Below are 21403 nucleotides of genomic sequence, written 5' to 3'. Positions count from 1 at the left end.
CAGGGGGAGCCACCACCATCCTGTCCGGTGGGCCAGCAGCAGGGGGCGTCTTCACCATTCTGTCCGGTGGGCCAGCAGCAGGGGGCGCCACCACCATCCTGTCCAGTGGGCCAGCAGCAGGGGGCACCATCACCATCCTGTCTGGTGGGCCAGCAGCAGGGGATGCCACCACCATCCTGTCCGGTGGGCCAGCAGAGGGCGCCACCACCATCCTGTCCGATGGGCCAGCAGAGGGCGCCACCATATTCTTGTCGGCCACAGATTTGGCCGTTTCGTGGGCGACCGCATCGCCAATTGCAGCGGCGTTCTATTCGCCCTTGCCACCTGACTCTTCCCCGCTGGGTGCAGGGACACTTGGCCTGGCGGCCCACCTCCTTGTCCTCCCTCCACCCTCCCGTGACTTTGGAATGTTTTTTTTTTTTCTAGGGGGGGAGGGTTCCTAAAATGTCTGGTAACCGTTATGGGAGGAGGGGTGGCTACTGTCAGGCTTGCCCCTGACAGTTCGTTTGTGTTTTAGTTTTTCCTCTGTGTGTGTAGTATTTCCTGTATTTAGCTCCTGTCAGCGCTTTTATTTTTTCTGTTTCCTGTCTTTCTCCCTGAGTGCTGTGTCTCCTCAGCTGCGGCTGATTGGCACCTGGCCACACCTGGTGTCAATCAGCCTGCTTCTATTTAGCCCTATCTTCCCATCCATTCAGTGCTGGATTATTGTCATGTCACTACTGTATTGTCGATCCTGTCGTGTCGTGTCATGCCATTGCAGCGTAGCAGGAAGCTATATTTCCGTAGCAGTTTGTAGCTTACTGTCTTTTATTCCCTGCTTTCACCTTGTCTTTGTACTACACGTAATGACTTCTGTTTTCCTGCTCGCTACCCGCTAGCTTCCACGCTAGGCCTTTTTGTTTTTGCTAGCTTCCATGCGAAGCTCCTTTTGTTTTTTAGCTCTTTTAGTTTCTTATCCGCCTCGTGCGCGCTTTTTGTTTGTACCCCTTTTGTTTAATTTTTTCTTAGTGTTTTATTAAACCATGTTTCCTTACTCAATGCCTGCCTCCTTCTCTGCATCTTGGGGTTCATCACAAACTCATTCTGACACATATGTTTAATGTACCGTAAGATTTTTTGTTAAAATAAAGTCAATAATGCCATTTTTTGTCGTCCCCTTTATATAGAAAAGTATCGAAAAGTACTGAGAAGTATTGAAGTGATTTTGGTACCGGAACTAAAATATTGGTACCGGTACCGTGACAACACTATTTCAATATGTATTTTCATGGGAGACATTGATTAAAGATAAAAGTGCTTGAGTTAATAGCTCTGTCACTGAACCAACTATCCATCCATCCATCCTTCACGGTGGCAGTGCGTCTGCCTCACAATACGAAGGTCCTGCAGTCCTGGGTTCAAATCCAGGCTCGGGATCTTTCTGTGTGGAGTTTGCATGTTCTCCCCGCGAATGGGTGGGTTCCCTCCGGGTACTCCGGCTTCCTCCCACCTCCAAAAACATGCACCTGGGGATAGGTTGATTGGCAACACTAAATTGGCCCTAGTGTGTGAATGTGAGTGTGAATGTTGTCTGTCTATCTGTGTTGGCCCTGCGATGAGGTGGTGACTTGTCCAGGGCGTACCCCGCCTTCCGCCCGATTGTAGCTGAGATAGGCGGTAGAAAATGGATGGCTGGACTGAACCAACTAACCTGATACATTCAATATGCAGCAATAATTTTTTTATAAGCATGTTGTACGGTCCCTGAATTGTAACGGAATCGTGAGATGCCCGCAGATTCTCAACCTTAAGACCAAATGTTCCCATCTGGAGTTTCTTCCTGTGCGTGTCTGCAGGGTTTCCATCCTAAAACACAGGATACTAAAAAACTAATTATTTTGGATTTTGTGTAAGACATTATAAATAGGTGACAAATTGTAGTATTGGCAACATTTCCTGTTTTTTCCCCCCATTACTATATTTTCTTGGTGAATGTTATTTTTAGAATATTCTGCAGGCCCCACCCTGCTCTAAATGACAGGTGAATGTTTGTTTTTATTTGTCACGTGACTGACTGGGGACCAGGCCACCAAAAGTCAGCTGGAATATCAATCAATCATTCAAAGTTTATTTATATAGCCCTAAATCACGGGCGTCTCAAAGGGCTGCACAAGCCACAATGGCATCCTCGGCTCAGATCCCACAATAGGCTCACATTGTCTCGCGAACAAGCCTTATAGAAAATGGATGCAACATATGTGTAGTGCACATCTGTACGGGTGACGTCAGCACTCCTCCATCGCTACGTCCCGTTCACCTTGGGCCGCCATGTGCAGGCTTCTCTCCCCCGCCCCCCCACTCACGTGCACTGATGCTTTCTGCATCTGCACCGTCACATCCGCCCAGTACTTTTCCTTCACTTCGGTCTCATTGAAATTCCTCCCTCCCCTCTCTCTCTCGTGTGTTTAGTCTGTCTGGGTCACTCTCAGCTGCTAAAATAAGAGAGGAGCCGTCACTGTGCGGCGTCATCTGGCTCGTCAACCTGAGCAGAAACATAATTGTGTGGATGCTCCAATGCATTCACACATATTGCATTCACACATATAGTTTTCTACACTGAAATGTATCTATTTATTATTATTATTCCACTTCTCCACCTTTTTCATACAATTCAAACCCTTCCAACTTCAAATTGTTCAGCCAATTCGGGAATCGCGGGCTTTCCCTTGAAAAATTCCCAGATTTCCCAGAATTCCAGGTTTTCGGGGACATTTTTTCCCATTCTAAATGGTCAAACTTCCACCATTTACACATTTTCCAACCGATTCAAACCATTCCACCTTCAGCACATTCCACCATTTTGAAAATTTACACTTCCGTTTTTCCAAGTTAAAAAAAATTCCAGGATTTTCCAGAATTCCAGGTTTTCCAAAGCCCTTTTTTCTCCCTTTTTTCTGACGACTACTCCTCCCACATTTTCCAACCATTCCACCTTCAAAACATTCCTTTTTAATTTGGACAAAAAACTAATTGTTTTTTCAACTGGAAAAATTTCCGGTTTCCCCAAAATTCCAGGAATTCCATAATACCATTTCTCAATTCAACATGTTACTGCTTCAACATTTCCCAAAAGATTTGAAAAATTCCAACATCAAGCATTTCAACTCATTCAGACCATTCAAGTTTTTTACCATCTTTTAAAACAATTCCCACTTTTACCGAAATTCCCAAATTTTGGGACATTTTCCAAAATACCACAACTCCCCTATTTTTATCTGATTCATACAGTTGCAACTTTAAAACATTCAGCCAGTTTATTGAATTGTGTGCTCAACTTCAACAATTATAAAAAAAAAAATTCCAGGATTTTAGTTCAACTTTAGCATTGGAGCATTCACAGTAATTTATTCAGGAATTGCCTCATCTAGTTCTTCTTCTTCTTCTTCTTCTTCTTTTTCTCCAGATTTTGGCGAGCTGTACCTTCCACCTTTTTCATCTTCAACCCGTTCCAACTTGGAAGTGTTCAGCCTATTCGGGAATCGCGGGCTTTCCCTTGACAAATTCCTAAAATTCCCAGATTTCCAGGTTTCCCTTTCAAAAGGAATTTTCCATATTTCTTCTCACCATTTCCACATTTTTCAACGAATTTAAACTTCTGTTTTTCCAAGTTCAAAAAAATTCCAGGATTTTTCAGAATTCCTGATTTTCAAAAGCCCTATTTCCACGCTTTTTTCTAGTGACTACTCCTCACACATTTTTCAACCCACTTTAAGTGTTCCACCTTCAAAACATTCCTCTTAATTAGGACAAAAAAACTAAGTTGTTTTTTGAACTGGAAAAATTCCCGGTTTTCCAGAAATTACAGGAATTCCATCATACCATTTCTCAATTCAACATGTTACTGCTTCAAAATTTCCCGACCGATTTGAAAAAATTCATACACCAAGCATTTCAACCATTCAAGTTTTCTCTAACCTTATTTCCAACCTTTTTAAGTGCAATGACTCCTTTCACTTTTTTTCAACGGTTCCACTGTCAAAACATTCCTCTTAGTCAGGACAAAAAAAAAAAAAAGTTTGTTGAAGAACTTCAACAAGTCACAGTTTTACCAAAATTTTGTAATACCATTTCTCAATTAGGGCAGCACGGTGGAAGAAGGGTTAGTGTGTCTGCCTCACAATACGAAGGTCCTGAGTAGTCCTGGGTTCAATCCCGGGCTCGGGATCTTTCTGTGTGGAGTTTGCATGTCCTCCCTGTGACTGCGTGGGTTCCTTCTGGGTACTCCGGCTTCCTCCCACCTCCAAAAACATGCACCTGGGGATAGGTTGATTGGCAACACTATATTGGCCCTAGTGTGTGAATGTGACTGTGAATGTTCAATGTTTATCAATCAATGTTTATTTATATAGCCCTAAATCACAAATGTCTCAAAGGACTGTACAAACCATGTTGTCTGTCTATTTGTGTTGGCCCTGTGATGAGATGGCAACTTGTCCAGGTTATACCCCGCCTTCCGCCCGAATGCAGCTGAGATAGGCTCTAGCGACCCCCCGCGACCCCAAAAGGGACAAGTGGTAGAAAATGGACTGATGGATGGATTTTTTTTATTGTAGCAACATGGTGGTTAAACGTTTTGGAGACTTGAGTGTGCATGTTTATATATCCATCCATCCATCCATTTTCTACCGCTTATTCCCTCTTGGGGTCGCGGGGGGCGCTGGCGCCGATCTCAGCTACAATCGGGCGGAAGGCAGGGTACACCCTGGACAAGTCGCCACCTCATCGCAGGGCCAATATATATATATATACATATATATATGTATATATATATATATATATATATATATTTATATATATATATATATATATATATATATATATAAAACAAAACAACATTATTTTAGTCAAAGTCACACCGATTAACAAAACAAGTCTACTGTGCTATTTTTCTGTGAAATAAACTTGAATGATTTAAAAATTTGTCTCACGACTTGATGATATGGAAAAATGTTTTTCTTCCTGGAGATAAACCATTTGAGAAGCACTCAACTCACACATGCTTACTCCAAATCATCATTGATGCAGAACCAGCAGACAATAACCAACATTATGTTTCATGTTCATTGGAAATTCCCCCGACAGCTTGTAGAGCAAATGAATATGTTTGTCTTGATACAAGGAATAACGTTAGCTAACTTAGCATCAACTTAAGACAATGATGTTACCTAGCTAGCTAGGACTTCACTTACATATCTTATTCCTCGCTTCTTCTCTGCTGCGGGCGAATACCTTTCTTAAATCCATCTAGGAGTTACAGTTTGAGTCAAATCAAATTCAAAATATTGTAATTAACAAATTGTTGTTGGCTAACGTCACCTACCTCACGCAGTCATTCGAATCCCCCCCCTCTCTCTCTCTCAACCGAAGTCTCGATCCACACGTGAATAAATTACCATATTAAGTAGCCATGTGCTCATTGTTTCGTGGAGTGAATACAGTAGCAATCAATTACCATACTAAGTAGTATGTGTGCTGTTGTCTATGTTATGTAGACTTAAAACTCTGAAGCGTTTTTTTTTATTGGTGAAATTTTTACTGGGGCACTGCAGATCAACAGTGGGGCACGTGCCCCACTGAAATATGTCTGGCCACGCCCCTGGTTCTGAGTGTTCCTGGGTCAGGTTTGGTTTTGGAATTGGATTGCATTGTTATGGTATTGCTGTGTATTGTTTTGTTGGATTGATTAAAAAAAATAAAATAAATCAATAAAAAAATCCATTTAATAAAAATGAGAATCGATTCTGAATTGCACAAGATATTCGAATCGATTCATATTCGAATTAGGGCTGGGCGATATTGGCTTTTATTAATATCGTGATATTTTAATGCCATATTGCGATATACGAGATATATTACGATATTTTGCCTTGGCCTTGAATGAACGCTTGATGCATACAATCACAGCAGTATGATGATTCTATGTGTCTACATTAAAACATTCTTCTTCATACTGCATTGATATATGCTACTTTTAAACTTTCATGCTTTGAGGGAAATCACAACTAAGTCAATTGACCAAAACTGTAGTCATTAAATACTCTTCATTCTCTCACGGGTGACTTTTTGAATGAAGGAGCAAATTAAGTGTTGCTATCTTTTTGTAGTAACATACTGTGCATTGATTGATTGATACTTTTATTAGTAGATTGCACAGTACAGTACATATTCCGTACAATTGACCACTAAATGGTAACACCCGAAAAAGTTTTTCGACTTGTTTAAGTCGGGGTCCACCTTAATCAATTCATGGTACAAATATATACTATCAGCATAATACGGTCATCACACAGGTTAATCATCATAGTATATACATTGAACAGCATATTGCTGTTGTCTGCTAATTATCTTCCCACTTGGAGCCAAATCATCGCCAGATGATGGACCCCCTGCTCTTTATGTTGGCCATTTATTGTTCTTCTTCCATTTGTGATAAGTTTCGCACCATCTCTCTCTTGTATTGTCACAAGCTCCGCTCGCTTGACCTGACTCAGCTAACATTAGCCATGCTGCTACCTCTCTGATCGGCGAGAGCTATGACGCTAGACTCGCGAGAGTATGTGACGTATGTAAGAAGGCGGGCTTGTTTTCCGTATCTGTCAGAATGAGACGAGGAGTGAGAAACGCCTGTTGTGTAATGCCTGCAGCAAAATGCAACTCGACCTGCTTCAGCTAACGTTAGCCATGCTAACGTTAACTCTCGGCGAGGGCGTGTGACGCTACATGCGCAATAGTATGTGAGCTATATAAGAAGGCAGGCTTATTTTACGTCTCTGTGAAAAGGACGGACAAGAAGGGAGTGAGACATGCCAGTAACGTAATGCACGCAGCTTAAAGCAACGTGTGAGAACATATAATCGAATATTAAGATATAAACATTTTCTATATCGCACAGAGACTAACCTGCGATATATCGTATATATCGATATATCGCCCAGCCCTAATTCGAATCGATTTTTTCCCACACACCTAATATATATATATATATATATATATATATATATATATATATATATATATATATATATATATATATATATATACAGCCCGCCGCTGGCCAAATTGCCTTAACCCAATGCGGCCCCCGATTCAAAAAGTTTGGGGACCCCTAGGTTAAACAGTGTTGGAGTATGAACTGAGCCTTCTGGGAGAACATGTGTCTGTGTTCTTCATGCGCTCATGTTTTGTCCGATGTTCTAGGATTTTGTAGGGATCGCAGAGTAGAGAGATTGGGCAGTAACTTGCTGGTAGTTTGTGGTCTTTGCTAGGTTTTAATATGGCAATAACTTTTGCTGTTCGTCATTTATTTGAGATCAGGTTTGTCAGTATGATTCTGGTGTAAAATTGGGTCAGCCAGGTTCTAGCTCGGGGGTCCAGTTGTTGCATAAAGTCCGGTGAGATTTTGTCATATCCTGCTGCCTTCCCAGATTTCTTTTTTTGTGGATAAATGTTTAGAAGTAAGTTCATGAATCCAGATGGATCTCTATTACAATCCCCAAAAAGGGCACTTCAAGTTGATGATTATTTCTATGCGTAGACATCTTTATTTATAATTGAATCACAAGTTTTTAGTTTTTTTTATATCTTTTTTTCCAAATAGTTCAAGAAAGACCACTACAAATGAGCAATATTTTTCACTGTTATACAATTTAATAAATCAGAAACTGATGACATAGTGCTGTATTTTACTTCTCTCTTTTTTTTCCAACAAAAAATGCTTTGCTCTGATTAGGGGGTACTTGAATTAAAAAAATGTTCACAGGGGGTACATCACTGAAAAAAGCTTGAGCACCACTGGTCTACAGTGATGGTGTGGAGTAGGATGGTGACAATACTCCCGTCCAGGGTTTTACTGTAGTTCTTCCAGTTGGCCTGGTGGAAGTTCCTGCACATCTTCCTTGGGCTGGTTATGAGTGGGAGTTGTAGGCCAATGTGTATAAGCGAGGGCCGTTGTTGACTGTGTGGAAAATCGTCAAGAATGAGGATCTGTGCACGATAGGGGGGTCCATTCAGAGAGCTGACCCAGCACAGGTCAGGAGAATACTTCTTATTCCACCTAGCTGAGTGGAATTGAGACTTTATTCTCATATTTTGGCTCATAATATTGACTTTATTCTCGTAATATCATTACTTTATTCTTGTAATATTCTGACTTTAAGCTTGTAATATGACTTTATTCTCGTAATATTACAGATTTTTTCTTGTAATATTCCCATGTTATTTTTCTAAAATCAATATTTTTGTACATACAGTATTACAATAGTCTTGTAAGATGTTGCCAGTGTTGGTCCATGCAATATTTACATTTGTGCTCACGTAAACCAAACTGCATTTGGTTTAATTTAATTCTTCATTTTAGCTTCTGTTTTTTTGATGAAGAATATTTGTGGAATATTTCTTCAAACTTATTATGTTAAAATAAAATAAAAAATATTCTGGCAAATCTAGAAAATCTGTAGAATCAAATTTAAATCTTATTTCAGAGTCTTTTAAATTTCTTTTAAAAAGTGTTGTTCTGGAAAATCTAGAAGAAATAATGATTTGTCTTTGTTAGAAATATAGCTTGGTCCAATTTGTTATATATTCTAACAAAATGCAGATTGGATTTTAACCTATTTAAAACATGTCATCAAAATTCTAAAATTGATCTTAATCAGGAAAAATTACTAATGATGTTCCATAAATTATCTTTAAATTTTTTTCCAAAAGATTCGAATTAGGTAGTTTTTCTCTTCTTTTTTTTGGTTGAATTTTGAATTTTAAAGAGTCGAAATTGAAGATAAACTATGTTTCAAAATTAAATTTTCGTTTTTTTCCCCTGTATTCTCCTCTTTTAAACCGTTCAATTAAGTGTTTTTTTCATCATTTAGTCTACAAAAATCCTCCCGTAAGAGGAAAAAAAATGTACGACAGAATGACAGACAGAAATACCCATTTTATATATAAAATATAAAAAATCTTACAATAGTCTTGTAAGATTTTGCCAGTGTTGGTCCATGCAATATTTACATTTGTGCTCACGTAAACCACACTGCAGAGTTCATTTGCAAGTGGAACGAGACCCATCTCTGCATGTACATTGGAACTTTTTAGGCTATGGTTCTAAACTTTTGATCAGCTGACCAATACCTAGTTTTAGTTTTTTAGTTTTAGTTAGTTTGGTTTTTAGTAACATGTGCATACTGTAACTGTAAACAACATTTAATGCAACTATTTTGGCAAAATGAAACTAAAAGTATTCCTATATTGGATATATAAATTTGAATTCCTTTGTATGGCAGTTTGCCTCTCTGGATGATGTGATCCTCCACAGAGGAACTTTACCAGATGGTCTCCGTCACTAAAGAGTTGAGGGCAAAGCCTCTGTCCCCATTTGTTTTGGACATGGGAGTAATCCCCTTAAAATACCCACAGCAAATGATACTGCAGAGTATTCTGAGTGATACAACAAGTAACTAGGTCACATTACATTTAGCAACGGGATAAAAAATGTTCAAACGGGAGTGACAGTTGGGCTTCTTTTATTTATTCAAATATAAAAAGAACATGATTGAATAATAACTGCATGGCACAGTCACTGCAAGTTGTAATCCTCTGTGTGGGAGCGCCCTATATATTGTACAGATGACTAAGTGCATTATTATCATACAACAAATGTACAATAAACTCTAAATTTTTAAAAAGTCCAGCCCCCCAAAAATATTTAGACTCATGTTTTTTAAATGTATTATATTTATAGCTATACAGTTTACCATTTAAATCAAATCAAATCAAATCAACTTTAGTTATAAAGCACATTTAAACATTTACCACAGGGGTAGCCAAAGTGCTGTACAATAGGCAGGTTAAAAGATTACACAAACAAATAAATAAATAAATAAATAAATAAATAAAACAGAGAAACAGGTTCACAGCAGGTGCATTATGGGACACCCTAGCACAGGGGTAGGGAACCTATGGCTCGTGAGCCAGATGTGGCTCTTTTGGTGACTACATCCGGCTCTCGGGTAAATCTGAGCTGACATTGCTTGACACGATATGTAATTAATAATTCCACTTGTAATCACAGTGTTAAAAATAATTTTCAAAATATAAAACATTCTCAAGCATTTTTAGTCCATCCATCCTTTTTTATATCGCACCTGTTCAAGAAGTTGCGTTAATGGTAATAAGTTATTTATTATTGGTTAGGGTGGGGCATGCCCTCCTGGAGGTTCTTCAGACCACCAAGCATTGACATGAGAGCCTGTTTTAGAGTTAAAATATTGTTGTTTTTTTTCAATAAGTCTCTCAGTTGCTTTCCAGCAATTGTCTTTTTCTCTTTCGTCCTTACTCGTGCTCTGGCTCCAGCACCAACCCTGTCACTTCTCCTGGCTGCTGCTTATAAAACAGCCACAGGTGATTGGATAACAAGGCCCAGGTGGGCCATCTACGCATCTGTCGCTGATTTCGAGGCCGGTCCTGGCAACAACCCGCTTCGCTGCAGGCCCGCAGGCCATGCCCCCTCCACAGTTAGCTTCAGAATAACAATGTTATTACAAAGAATAAGAGACCTATTGTAAATGTTGGTCTTACTTAAAAATGCAGGCGTTTAGTTGTGTTCAGTGTTAAATATATATATATATATATATATATATATATATATATATATATATATATATATCTATATGGCTCTTACGGAAATACAATTTAAATTATTTGGCTTCTCGGCTCTCTCAGCCAAAAAGGTTCCCGACCCCTGCCCTAGCAGGATGGAGATCACAGAGTGGTAAAGCCCGTGGAATAAAAGTGTGTTTTTAAGAGCGATTTAAAAAACAGGAAGAGAGGAGGCCTGTCTACCATTCAATGAATGAAAATTAATTTAAAAATCATATTTATTTAAAATTGATCTTTTTTTAATGTTTTATTTTGTTTTTCTACTTGTCAGCATTTCAGTATCCATCGATCCATCCATTTGTGACTTAATAAACAACTGTGGAGTTGAGTAAACTACTCATTTGCTTAAGTAATTAAAAAAAAAATACAATTGAGTACAATTTTCTTCAAGAGGGTCAATTCTGAATTTAAAAAAGGCACAATCGGTAGAAAAATGGATGGATGGCAACCACTCTGTAGAACAGGGGTCACCAACGCGGTGCCCGCGGGCACCAGGTAGCCCGTAAGGACCAGATGAGTCGCCCGCTGGCCTGTTCTAAAAATAGCTCAAATAGCAGCACTTACCAGTGAGCTGCCTCTAGTTTTTAAATTGTATTTGTTTACTAGAAAGCTGGTCTCGCTTTGCTCGACATTTTTGATTCTAAGAGAGACAAAACTCAAATAGAATTTGAAAATCCAAGAAAATATTTTAAAGACTTGGTCTTCACTTGTTTAAATAAATTCATTTTTTTTTTTTTACTTTGCTTCTTATAACTTTCAGAAAGACAATTTTAGAGAAAAAAATACAACCTCAAAAATGATTTTAGGATTTTTAAACACATATACCTTTTAAATTCCTTCCTCTTCTTTCCTGACAATTTAAATCAATGTTCAAGTATTTTTTTTTATTGTAAATAAAGGGACGGCGTGGCGCAGTGGAAGAGTGGCCTTCCGCAACCCGAGGGACCCTGGTTCAAATCCCACCTAGTACCAACCTCGTCACGTCCGTTGTGTCCTGAGCAAGACACTTCACCCTTGCTCCTGATGGGTGCTGGTTGGCGCCTTGCATGGCAGCTCCCTCCATCAGTGTGTGAATGTGTGTGTGAATGGGTAAATGTGGAAGTAGTGTCAAAGCGCTTTGAGTACCTTGAAGGTAGAAAAGCGCTATACAAGTACAACCCATTTATTTATTTAAATAATAATAAATACATTTTAATTTAATTATTCATTTTAGCTTCTGTTTTTTCGTATTTCTTCAAACTTATTATGATTAAAATAAAAATAAAAATATTATGGAAAATCTAGAAAATCTGTAGAATCAAATTTAAATCTTATTTCAAAGTCTTTTAAATTTATTTTATAATTCTTGTTCCGGAAAATCTAGAAGAAATAATGATTTGTCTTTGTTAGAAATATAGCTTGGTCCAATTTGTTATATATTCCAACAAAATGCAGATTGGATTTTAACCTATTCAAAACATATCATCAAAATTCTAAAATTAATTTTAATCAGGAAAAATTACTAATACATTCTTTTTAATTTTTTTCCAAAAGATTCGAATTAGCTAGTTTTTCTCTTCTTTTTTTCGGTTGAATTTTGAATTTTAAAGAGTCGAAATTGAAGATAAACTATGTTTAAAAATTAAATTTTCGTTTATTTTTTCCTGTTTTCTCCTCTTTTAAACCGTTCAATTAAGTGTTTTTTTCATCATTTATTCTCTACAAAAAACCTCCCGTAAAAGGAAAAAAAAATGTACGACAGAAATACCCATTATATATATACATATTCATTTATTAAAGGTAAATTGAGCAAATTGGCTATTTCTGGCATTTTTTTAAGTGTGTATCAAACTGGTAGCCCTTCGCATTAATCAGTACCCAAGAAGTAGCTCTTGGTTTCAAAAAGGTTGGTGACCCTGCTGTAGAACATAAAGGGAGGACTACTGCCCTCTAGCGGGAAAAGTATTTACACAAGTGAGTGTTGCGTTAGCGAATCGTTTTTTTTTTTTAAAAAGGTTTACTGTCACGTGACTTTATTTTGGTTTTACATAAGTGCGTGTTTACACGCACTATTTCGATGGAAAAAACACTAAAAGACATTTGCACTTTTAGTTAATTCGTATTTCCTGCAACGAAATATGGGAAATAAAACTCGCCTGGTGGAAAACTGCTGAAGGCCTAGTAATAGACGTCTTAAAGGAACCCAAACGAAAGTGATGTCGTGTCACAATCGTTATCTTTGTGTCATTTCAAATATCCTTGGACCTCCTGTCAGAGCCGCACCCTTGTTTGTGATAGGCGGAGGCCCTTCCTATTTTCTTTGAGTGACAACCTCCTTAGCCAATCAGCACTCTCCATCATCACAGAGCGCAACTTCCGGTACAGTAGTGAAGCCGTTCCAATATGGCGTTGGTGTATGTCGACTGAGCGGCCTTTTGGGCTCATTTTCAACTTGGGAAAAAAAGTTACGTCGTGCTTGCAGTACCAACAAAAACACAACCACTGTTTTCATATTGTGGTCAACGGTGTTTGGAAATGAAGGAGAGAGAGCGTTCGCCGGTGAGAAAACGCTCACGGCTGTTAGACGACGGCAAAGAGCGAAGGGGAAGTCTAGCTAGCAGCAGCAGGAGGACGGCTGAGCTGCTCGCCGCCTCCAGCGACAACTGCAAAGCCTCATCGAGGAGAAGCCTGCCCGGCGACAAAAGAGACTATTCGGACAGCCGAGCTGCTAACGGCTATGATTACGGAGCCCCGTCCGGGACGCACGGGGTCGCCGACCTCGCCGCCGACACGTCCAGGTCCGCCTCACGCAGCGCCCCTCGCTCTCCTGAAAGTGAGTACAAAACTCTGAAAATCAGCGAGCTGGGCTCTCTGCTAAACGACGAGGAGATAGAAGATGGACTTTTTCACGAATTCAAGAAGTTTGGCAACGTCAGCGTCAAAATGAGCCGGGACAACGACGAGAGGGTGGCGTTCGTCAACTTCCGGAAACCCGAGGACGCCCGAGCGGCCAAGCATACCCGCGGTCGGCTGGTTCTCTTCGATCGACCTCTGAAAGTGGAGGCGTTTTACATGGGCCGGCGTAGAAGCCGCTCTCCTGTTTCCAAAGACGGATTCCCCTCAGGACACAGACACGCTCCCTCGCAGAGACCACTCTCCCCCACGGGTTTGGGCTACAGAGACTTCCGGTTACAGCAGATGGCGCTCGGGCCCATCCCCCCTCCTCCCCTGCCTCACCTCACAGACGTCGAAAGAGAAGCATATTATTCTCTTTATGATGCCAGAAACCATGCCTCCTTCCTGCCGGAATCTGCTGCATTTCAAGACGAGAACTCGCCTCAGGGCGACCAGCGGCCCAACAGGACTTTATTTCTGGGAAATCTGGACCTTGGCCTGACAGAGAGCACCCTGCGACGGGCCTTCGACAGGTTCGGCGTCATCACAGAGGTGAACATTAAACGGGCCGGGCACGGACAGAGAAGCACGTATGGATTTGTCAAGTTTGAGAATCTTGACATGGCCCATCGTGCTAAAGTAGCTATGACTGGGAAAATGCTGGGCCATACCCTGGTCAAAATCGGCTACGGCAAACCTACGCCCACTACCAGGCTTTGGGTGGGAGGTCTCGGCCCGTGGATTTCCCTGGACGCGCTGGCTAAAGAGTTTGACCGCTTTGGTATCATCAGGACTATAGACTACCGGAAGGGTGAGGCGTGGGCGTACATCCAATATGAAAGTCTGGATGCCGCTCAGGCCGCGTGCACACACATGCAAGGGTTTCCACTCGGCGGCCCCGATAGGAGACTCAGGGTGGACTTTGCGGACACAGAGCACCACTACAACCAGCAGCAACAGTACATGCAGCCCCCCCTCCCGTTTCCCCACTACGACTTGGTTCCTACACCGTTCCATCACCGCTTTGACTCCTCTGCACGAGAGCGCTCGGCCCTGCTGCCGCCTCGCTTCAGAGACCGAGATCTCTCCTCGCCCGCAGAATGGTCCGGAGTGGGTGCAAAAGGGGTTGGCTTCCCGTCCGCACCTCACTTGGACAGACATTCCCGGGAGAACTGGCCGGTGGAACGCGAGTGGGAGCTGCAAGGCCGAGACGCGGGCCGTAGACGGCGACCCGTGGAACATGGGTGGCGCCCAGACCGCTCCCCTGAAACCAAAGACTACTCTGCTGGCCGCAATGGCAACCCTGTGGAGCAAAGCCAGGGAGTGAACAGCAGAGATGGCGTTGGCGGTAGTGACCATGAACACTCGCGCCCCCCGAGAGGGCGCCCAAACAGTCAGGACAAGAGAAGACGGACGCTTAGCCCGACTGCGCCGACCTTTTGCTCAGACAGAGACCTTAAACGCAGACCAAAGAGCCCATTGGCGAAGGAGAGCGGTTCAGGGCACCAGTCTGTCCAGAGGCTGGGTCAGGTGTGGCAGGGCGTCCTCCTGCTGAAGAACAGCACTTTCCCCACGACGCTGCACCTGCTCGACGGCGACAACGCGGTGGCATCCGGCCTGTTGGCACAGCGCTCTGAAGTTGGCCAAGCTTCACAGCTGAAAATCAGCCAGCGCCTGCGGATGGATGCCCCCAAGCTTGATGAGGTCTCCCGCCGCATCAAGGCCGCCGGACCTAGCGGCCACGCGGTCCTCTTGGCCATGCCCCTCAAATGCGAGGACGCAGCAGCGCAGGATGCCAAAGACTCGACTGACAGGCCGCTGAAGAACCTGGTGACCTATCTGAAGCAGAAGGAGGCAGCTGGCATCGTCAGCCTACCTGCGGGGGCTGGCCGCGGCAAGGAGCAAAGCGGCGTCCTGCACGTTTTCCCGCCTTGTGAGTTCTCTCAGCAGTTTATGGATGAGTCGGCAAGGGCTTTTGCCAAATCGGAGGATGACTACATGGTAGTGGTCATTATCCGTGGGGCGTCGTGAGGAATAGATGAACTTGTGCTTTATTCAAGTATCTTTGAAAACATTTTAAGCAGTTTGCAGTGAGCATGCTGTATTTACTCTTTCATTTACAGTTCAATTCAGTCTTCATTCAGAATAATTCTATGAATTTAGTCTTTACTGATTACACAGATTACCTTTTTGGTCAATGCTGCAGGAAAAAAAAATCTTTAGGTCTTAATATTTTTTTTAAGTCAATGTTAAATGTTTGATGCCATAGCTCCATATTGCTAAACACCTGTGGGGTATATGTGCAATTGTATATGGTTAAATGATCTTCAAGCAAGCATTTTTGTCAGTAACTATGCCATAATGTAACAATTCACCAACGTAGTCCTCATTAGATTCACGTTTTTGTTCTAGAAATCAGCAGTAAAAGAATATTATATTACTAACAACCCCAAAACTTGCTTTTATTTATGTTCTAATCGACCAAATTATGTTAAATATTGTTTATGTTGTAACCTGTAGCAGTGATTGTGTAACCTGTTGATGAAGCCTTTAGAAACACTGCCAGCCTGAGTAAACTCAATTGTTAAAAAAAAAAGCCAGGAGGTTGTGAGAGGATACTCTGTAGGCCTTCCTCTGACTGACGGGACTTTTCTTTGTTTTCTTTTCAAATGGACCGTGTGTGTGTGTTTGTGTGCGCGTGTGCTGTATACTCAGGATATCTGGACACAGACATGGAGAACGTCGGTGCCCGTGGGAAGTAAACAAAGTGCACTTCACAGATTGTGTCTCAATAAATTTGCTCATTCGTGGGAACCACAAGGAAGACGACTTTTGTGACCTTTTAGTCTGTTTTGGGGGATTTTTGTCTCCAGCGTCTTAACAAGTCAACCCAATGTGACAAACCCCCTCCCCCCAGGATGAGAAACGCTCAAATCAAGTGTGTTGATTTACTGTACGATCACCTCGTTTTCCAAAGGCCTTCTGTGTCATCGGGGTTATCGTGCTTTTTGTCCTTGCTAATACTTGGATTTTCAAGAAGAACCTTGAAACCATGAAAGTGAAGGCCACGTTGCACATGCCTCTGCGACATCCTTGCCCCCCACCTTTGGGGGCTTTGTTTTGCCATTCATTAACCGAAGTGGAAAGAAATGTGATGGTTGACTTAATTTACTGAATAACCTCCTGATGGCACGGAACATCATCCAACGTTACTACTTCTCATCTTCCAACGCGCGGGACCGGACGAGCCCACACATGACGACACCACCGACTGGAGGCAGCCTAGATGTGTTGAAGTGTGACAGACCCAAGCATGTCCTGCAGGTAATAATCTCAAAATCTGACATTCACCACATGACCTGCATAAAGATGCTCAAAAAGATCCATTCACGTCCAAATTGCGTTTCTTATTCATCTTGATTCTAAATTAAATGATATTTTTTTTTTTTTAATTGTTTTAAGATTTTTTTTATAAGAATTTAATAAAAAAGTTGTTTATAAACATTAATACCCCTATACCTGCATCATAAACCATATATAAGATGATTGTTTCAATTGTTAACTGATAAACATTTTGATTAATTCATATCAAAACTGAGCATTATCTTTCACCCAATTTAGTTAATTTCATCTCAAGTCAAACATAGATCGTTGCTTTTTAATGTAAATCACAAGCTTGTTAAAATGTGTTCCTCCCACAGATCAGAAGTGCTACCTGTAAAGCTTCCTGCCCCGCTTTGTGACCTCACTTTTGTGGGATTCTGACATGAGATGCACGTCTCAAAGGTAGGCCAACAGCATAATGCGGTCCTCTCATGCTGACAACATTGACACATGTTATATAGTTCTGCACTTAAATTTTACAGGTAAAATAGACACGGTAGTGATTATTTTCTGTAAGTTTCAGCACATTTTAGAATGCCCGCTTTAAGCTCCAGAATGTGGGTGGGCCTTCTTCAGCCTGCTGACAATTTCATATTGTGTAGTATGTGTTTTAGTAGCATCTTCATCCCCAATCATGACATTTGTCCAAATAATTTGAATGAATAAGGGAATATGTCTGCCAGATGCATTTTGACAGGATGCAGCAACACACTAAAGAAGGGGTCAGTCTGCATACGTTTCCAAATGATGGCAGTAAGAGGAAAGTATTGACCTCTACGGTCAAAATGGAACGCACCACGCGAGAGGGGTGTAATTTGCAGCCACTGTTTTAATTATTCTGACTTCTAAGAAGAAAGGTTTTGGTCAGAATTTGGATGTATACAAAAAGATTCAAGCCAAATTTGATCCTGAAAATCAGGAACACCATCAAGGGATGAAAGACTGAGTCAGAACCTGCGGAAAAACCGACATAGAAGAGCAGACTCTGCTCTGGAAAACACGAAAAAAGAAGGTAAGCCGCTAGTATTCTGTTGAGCATCCTCTTCAACTCATATTTTCCTTAAGTTGCTTAAGGAAATGTAGACAGAGCATGAGGAAACATTCTATGGTGTCTATTGGAAGAGCAGTGAAGTACGGAAATTGCGATTCTTTTTTGCATAATGTTAACCATATCAGTTTTGAAGTAATCATGAACCAGGGCAACAAAAACATTCAATTAGGTGATGAAAATAATAGTTTTAGATGCTTTTGTCCAAACTGTTCTTGTGGGGAAACGTGCTCCTGTTCTGTCGTTGGCGTCACATCAAGAGGGGGCGACATAGCGAGTTTGCCAATGGAAAGAGGGCATTCCAACTATAGTTAGTAGGGGTGTGGGAAAAAATTAATTTGAATACGAATCGCGATTCTCACGTTGTGCGATTCAGAATCGATTCTCTTTTTTTTTTTAATTTGATTTTTTTTTTTTTTTTAAATCAATCCAACAAAATTACACAGCAATACCATAACAATGTAATCCAATTCCAAAACCAAACCTGACCCAGTAACACTCAGAACTGCAATAAACAGCAATTGAAAGGAGACACAAACACGACACAGAACAAACCAAAAGTAGGGAAACAAAAATTAATATTATCAACAACAGTATCAATATTATTTATAATTTCAGCATAGCAGTGATTAAAAATCCCTCATTGACATGATCATTAGACATTTATAAAAAATAAAAATAAAATAACAATAGTGTCACAGTGGCTTACACTTGAATCGCATCTCATAAGCTTGACAACACACTTTGTCCAATGTTTTCACAAAGATAAAATAAGTTGTATTTTTGGTTCGTTTAATAGTTAAAACAAATTTACATTATTGCAATCAGTTGATAAAACATTGTCCTTTCCAATTATAAAAGCTTTAAAAAAAATCTACTATGCTAGCATGTCAGCAGACTGGGGTAGATCCTGCTGAAATCCTATGTATTGAATGAATACAGAATCGTTTTGAATCGGAAAAATATCGTTTTTGAATCGAGAATCGCGTTGAATCGAAAAAATCGATTTATAATCAAATCGCGACCCCAAGAATCGATATTGAATTGAATCGTGGGACACCCAAAGATTCGCAGCCCTAATAGTCAGCCACACATTACTTAAAAACATTTATATTGTGGGAAATGATAATAGTTGTCCACACATTACTTAAAAACATATTGATATTGTGGGAAATGACTGTCAGATTAATTTTCAACAGAAAAAAATACATGGAGAATTTTTTTGTGAAATTTCAATCATCTGGACACCATGGGCCCTTTAAGAGTCTGTGGTTGAACTCCTCTGCAGTCTTTAACCCTTTTCAGCATTCTAAGACACACGTCAGCAGAGTTTAATGGTGAACTCAGCACTTCAGAAAGGTGAGTACAGAAGTAATACAAGTATTGTTGTGGTTGTACTGCACGACACCATCCTGCTCCTATTCATGTTTACTGTAACCCAACTATTAAAAATGCTCATTGCCAGTTATGTATATGAAGTGTTTTGTACTGTAGGATAACTATAAGAGCAAATGGACTGACTACATGACTCCAGGAATTCATCATAAAATTTAGGTGAGTACAATATAAATGTCAACAAATGTATATCTGTAATATGCATTATTTTGCTGCATTATTTAATAAAGTCAGCTTTTGCTCTTTAAAAACCACTAATGCAGTGTTTTTCTGTCAGTCAAAAGCCAAATGTGGGTTAAAACATTTTTTGAATATATTTTATTAATATTGGCCATGCCATATTCTTAACAAAAAAGAGCAAAAATACGTTAAATAAAAAAAAAAAAACGTTTAAAATTTGAAAATATAGTACGCTTTGTTATCTAAAGTATCATAGAAGCTGCGGGTTATTTTTTATATCAAGGTGCATCTCATATTTTCATTTGTTTTTTCTCCTGGTATCTTTTTCTTCTGTGATATGGATCAGCCTGGTCTGAAAAAAATGACTATAATAATAATATCATTGTACTAATATTAATTTATAGTTTAAATGCTGAACTTGGATTTTATTAGAAAATTAATAGTTGGCTATAAACTATAGTCAATATAATTTTTTTTTTTGAGTTGAACTATTTAAACCAACATTTCAGAGCTACTGTAATATTTTCAGATGCATGCTTTTATATACATGTATGTACATGTGTATATATATATATGTTGTGTGTGTGTATATACATATATATATATATATATATATACTTACACACACACACAATCAAAAACACTAAATTGTGGCATGTACACATGGGTTGCTTTTAGACTGTTTAAAAATATTACAATTCAAAAGTTTGGACTATTTTCTCAAGCAGCCAGTGAGGATTTATTGGAAGAGAAGGTGCATATGACCAATTAGTTTCTAATCTTTTACAAGAGCTCTATTTTACTGGGTTGGAAAAAACTAAATTCGTGACAAACCTTCGGTGCTTGTTTGTAATTAATTTCCATGCTGTTAAATACCACGGCTTTTATATCGATGTATTAAATGATCTCTGCATGATTCAATTCAACTTGATATACCGCGATAAGATTTTGCTGCACTTCGTAGTGTTCGCCACTAGATGGCAGTAGACATCATGCCCCAGCGGCTGCTATGCCATTCACTTAACCTTCCTGAGTAAGGTGGAGGAGGGGAGTGTAAGAAAAGGATGAGTCATCATGGTGACTTTCACATACATGCTGGTTTTACTCTTGTTGCTAATCTGATACTGATCTCAGGCTGGATTTGGCGTCTGTTTATATTTCAAAATCTGTCCTTTCATATGCAGGAGACGGTTCTTTTAGACATTAATTCCATACTAATAACAGGACTGAATGTTGTAGGGCAATACTGACTGAGTAAACAAGGTAACATGACTCCTCTTTAATCATTCATGCAGCTGCTGGTGTGGATTCACCCCACATATCTGTAAGAGTACAGCCTTCATCAAATTACATTTTAAAGGACAAATACTAAATCCGTGGACAGCCTTTTTCCAGAAAATACCCCACGTGTATGTTGACTGGGTGGTGGCAGCATCATGAGCTTGGGCTGCATGAGTACCTATGCGCTTCGTTGAGAGGAAACATGAATTCGACAATTCTAACGCATAAACTAGATCTCATGACAGTTTTCCAACATGATAACCCACCATTTCCAGCAGTGATTTCCTAATTTACCAGTAGAAGATTTCAGTAAAATCATGTGTAGTTCTGATAATGTCAAAGAGGATTAAGACAGTGTTTCTTAATTGTGGCCCATTGTTGGGCTGCAAGGGCCCCCCTAGAGGCTGGCCAAGAAACATCTCTCATTTGTGGTCTGTATTTGTCTGAGCGGTGTTCAATTGTAATACATTTTTCCACCACTTGAGGCAGTAATGAAAAGTATAAAATAAAAAGTATGGAGTTTAAAGGAGCCTTTTGTAATAATATGGC

At 40.2% G+C, this 21403-nt stretch overlaps 1 protein-coding gene across 1 annotated transcript; it reads left to right on the top strand.

Moving 5' to 3' along the window:
- The first annotated feature begins 13038 nt into the window (after window positions 1-13038).
- On the top strand, window positions 13039-16390 carry LOC133534882 (RNA-binding protein 15-like). The gene has a single exon (XM_061874189.1). The coding sequence runs from the start codon at window positions 13207-13209 to the stop codon at window positions 15595-15597; it is 2391 nt and encodes a 796-aa protein (XP_061730173.1). The 5' UTR covers window positions 13039-13206; the 3' UTR covers window positions 15598-16390.
- The last annotated feature ends 5013 nt before the right edge of the window (window positions 16391-21403 follow it).

The sequence above is a fragment of the Nerophis ophidion genome, linkage group LG16, assembly GCF_033978795.1.
Source record: "Nerophis ophidion isolate RoL-2023_Sa linkage group LG16, RoL_Noph_v1.0, whole genome shotgun sequence".
Classification (NCBI taxonomy): Eukaryota; Metazoa; Chordata; class Actinopteri; order Syngnathiformes; family Syngnathidae; genus Nerophis; species Nerophis ophidion.
This window is presented reverse-complemented; position numbering and strand designations above follow the sequence as displayed.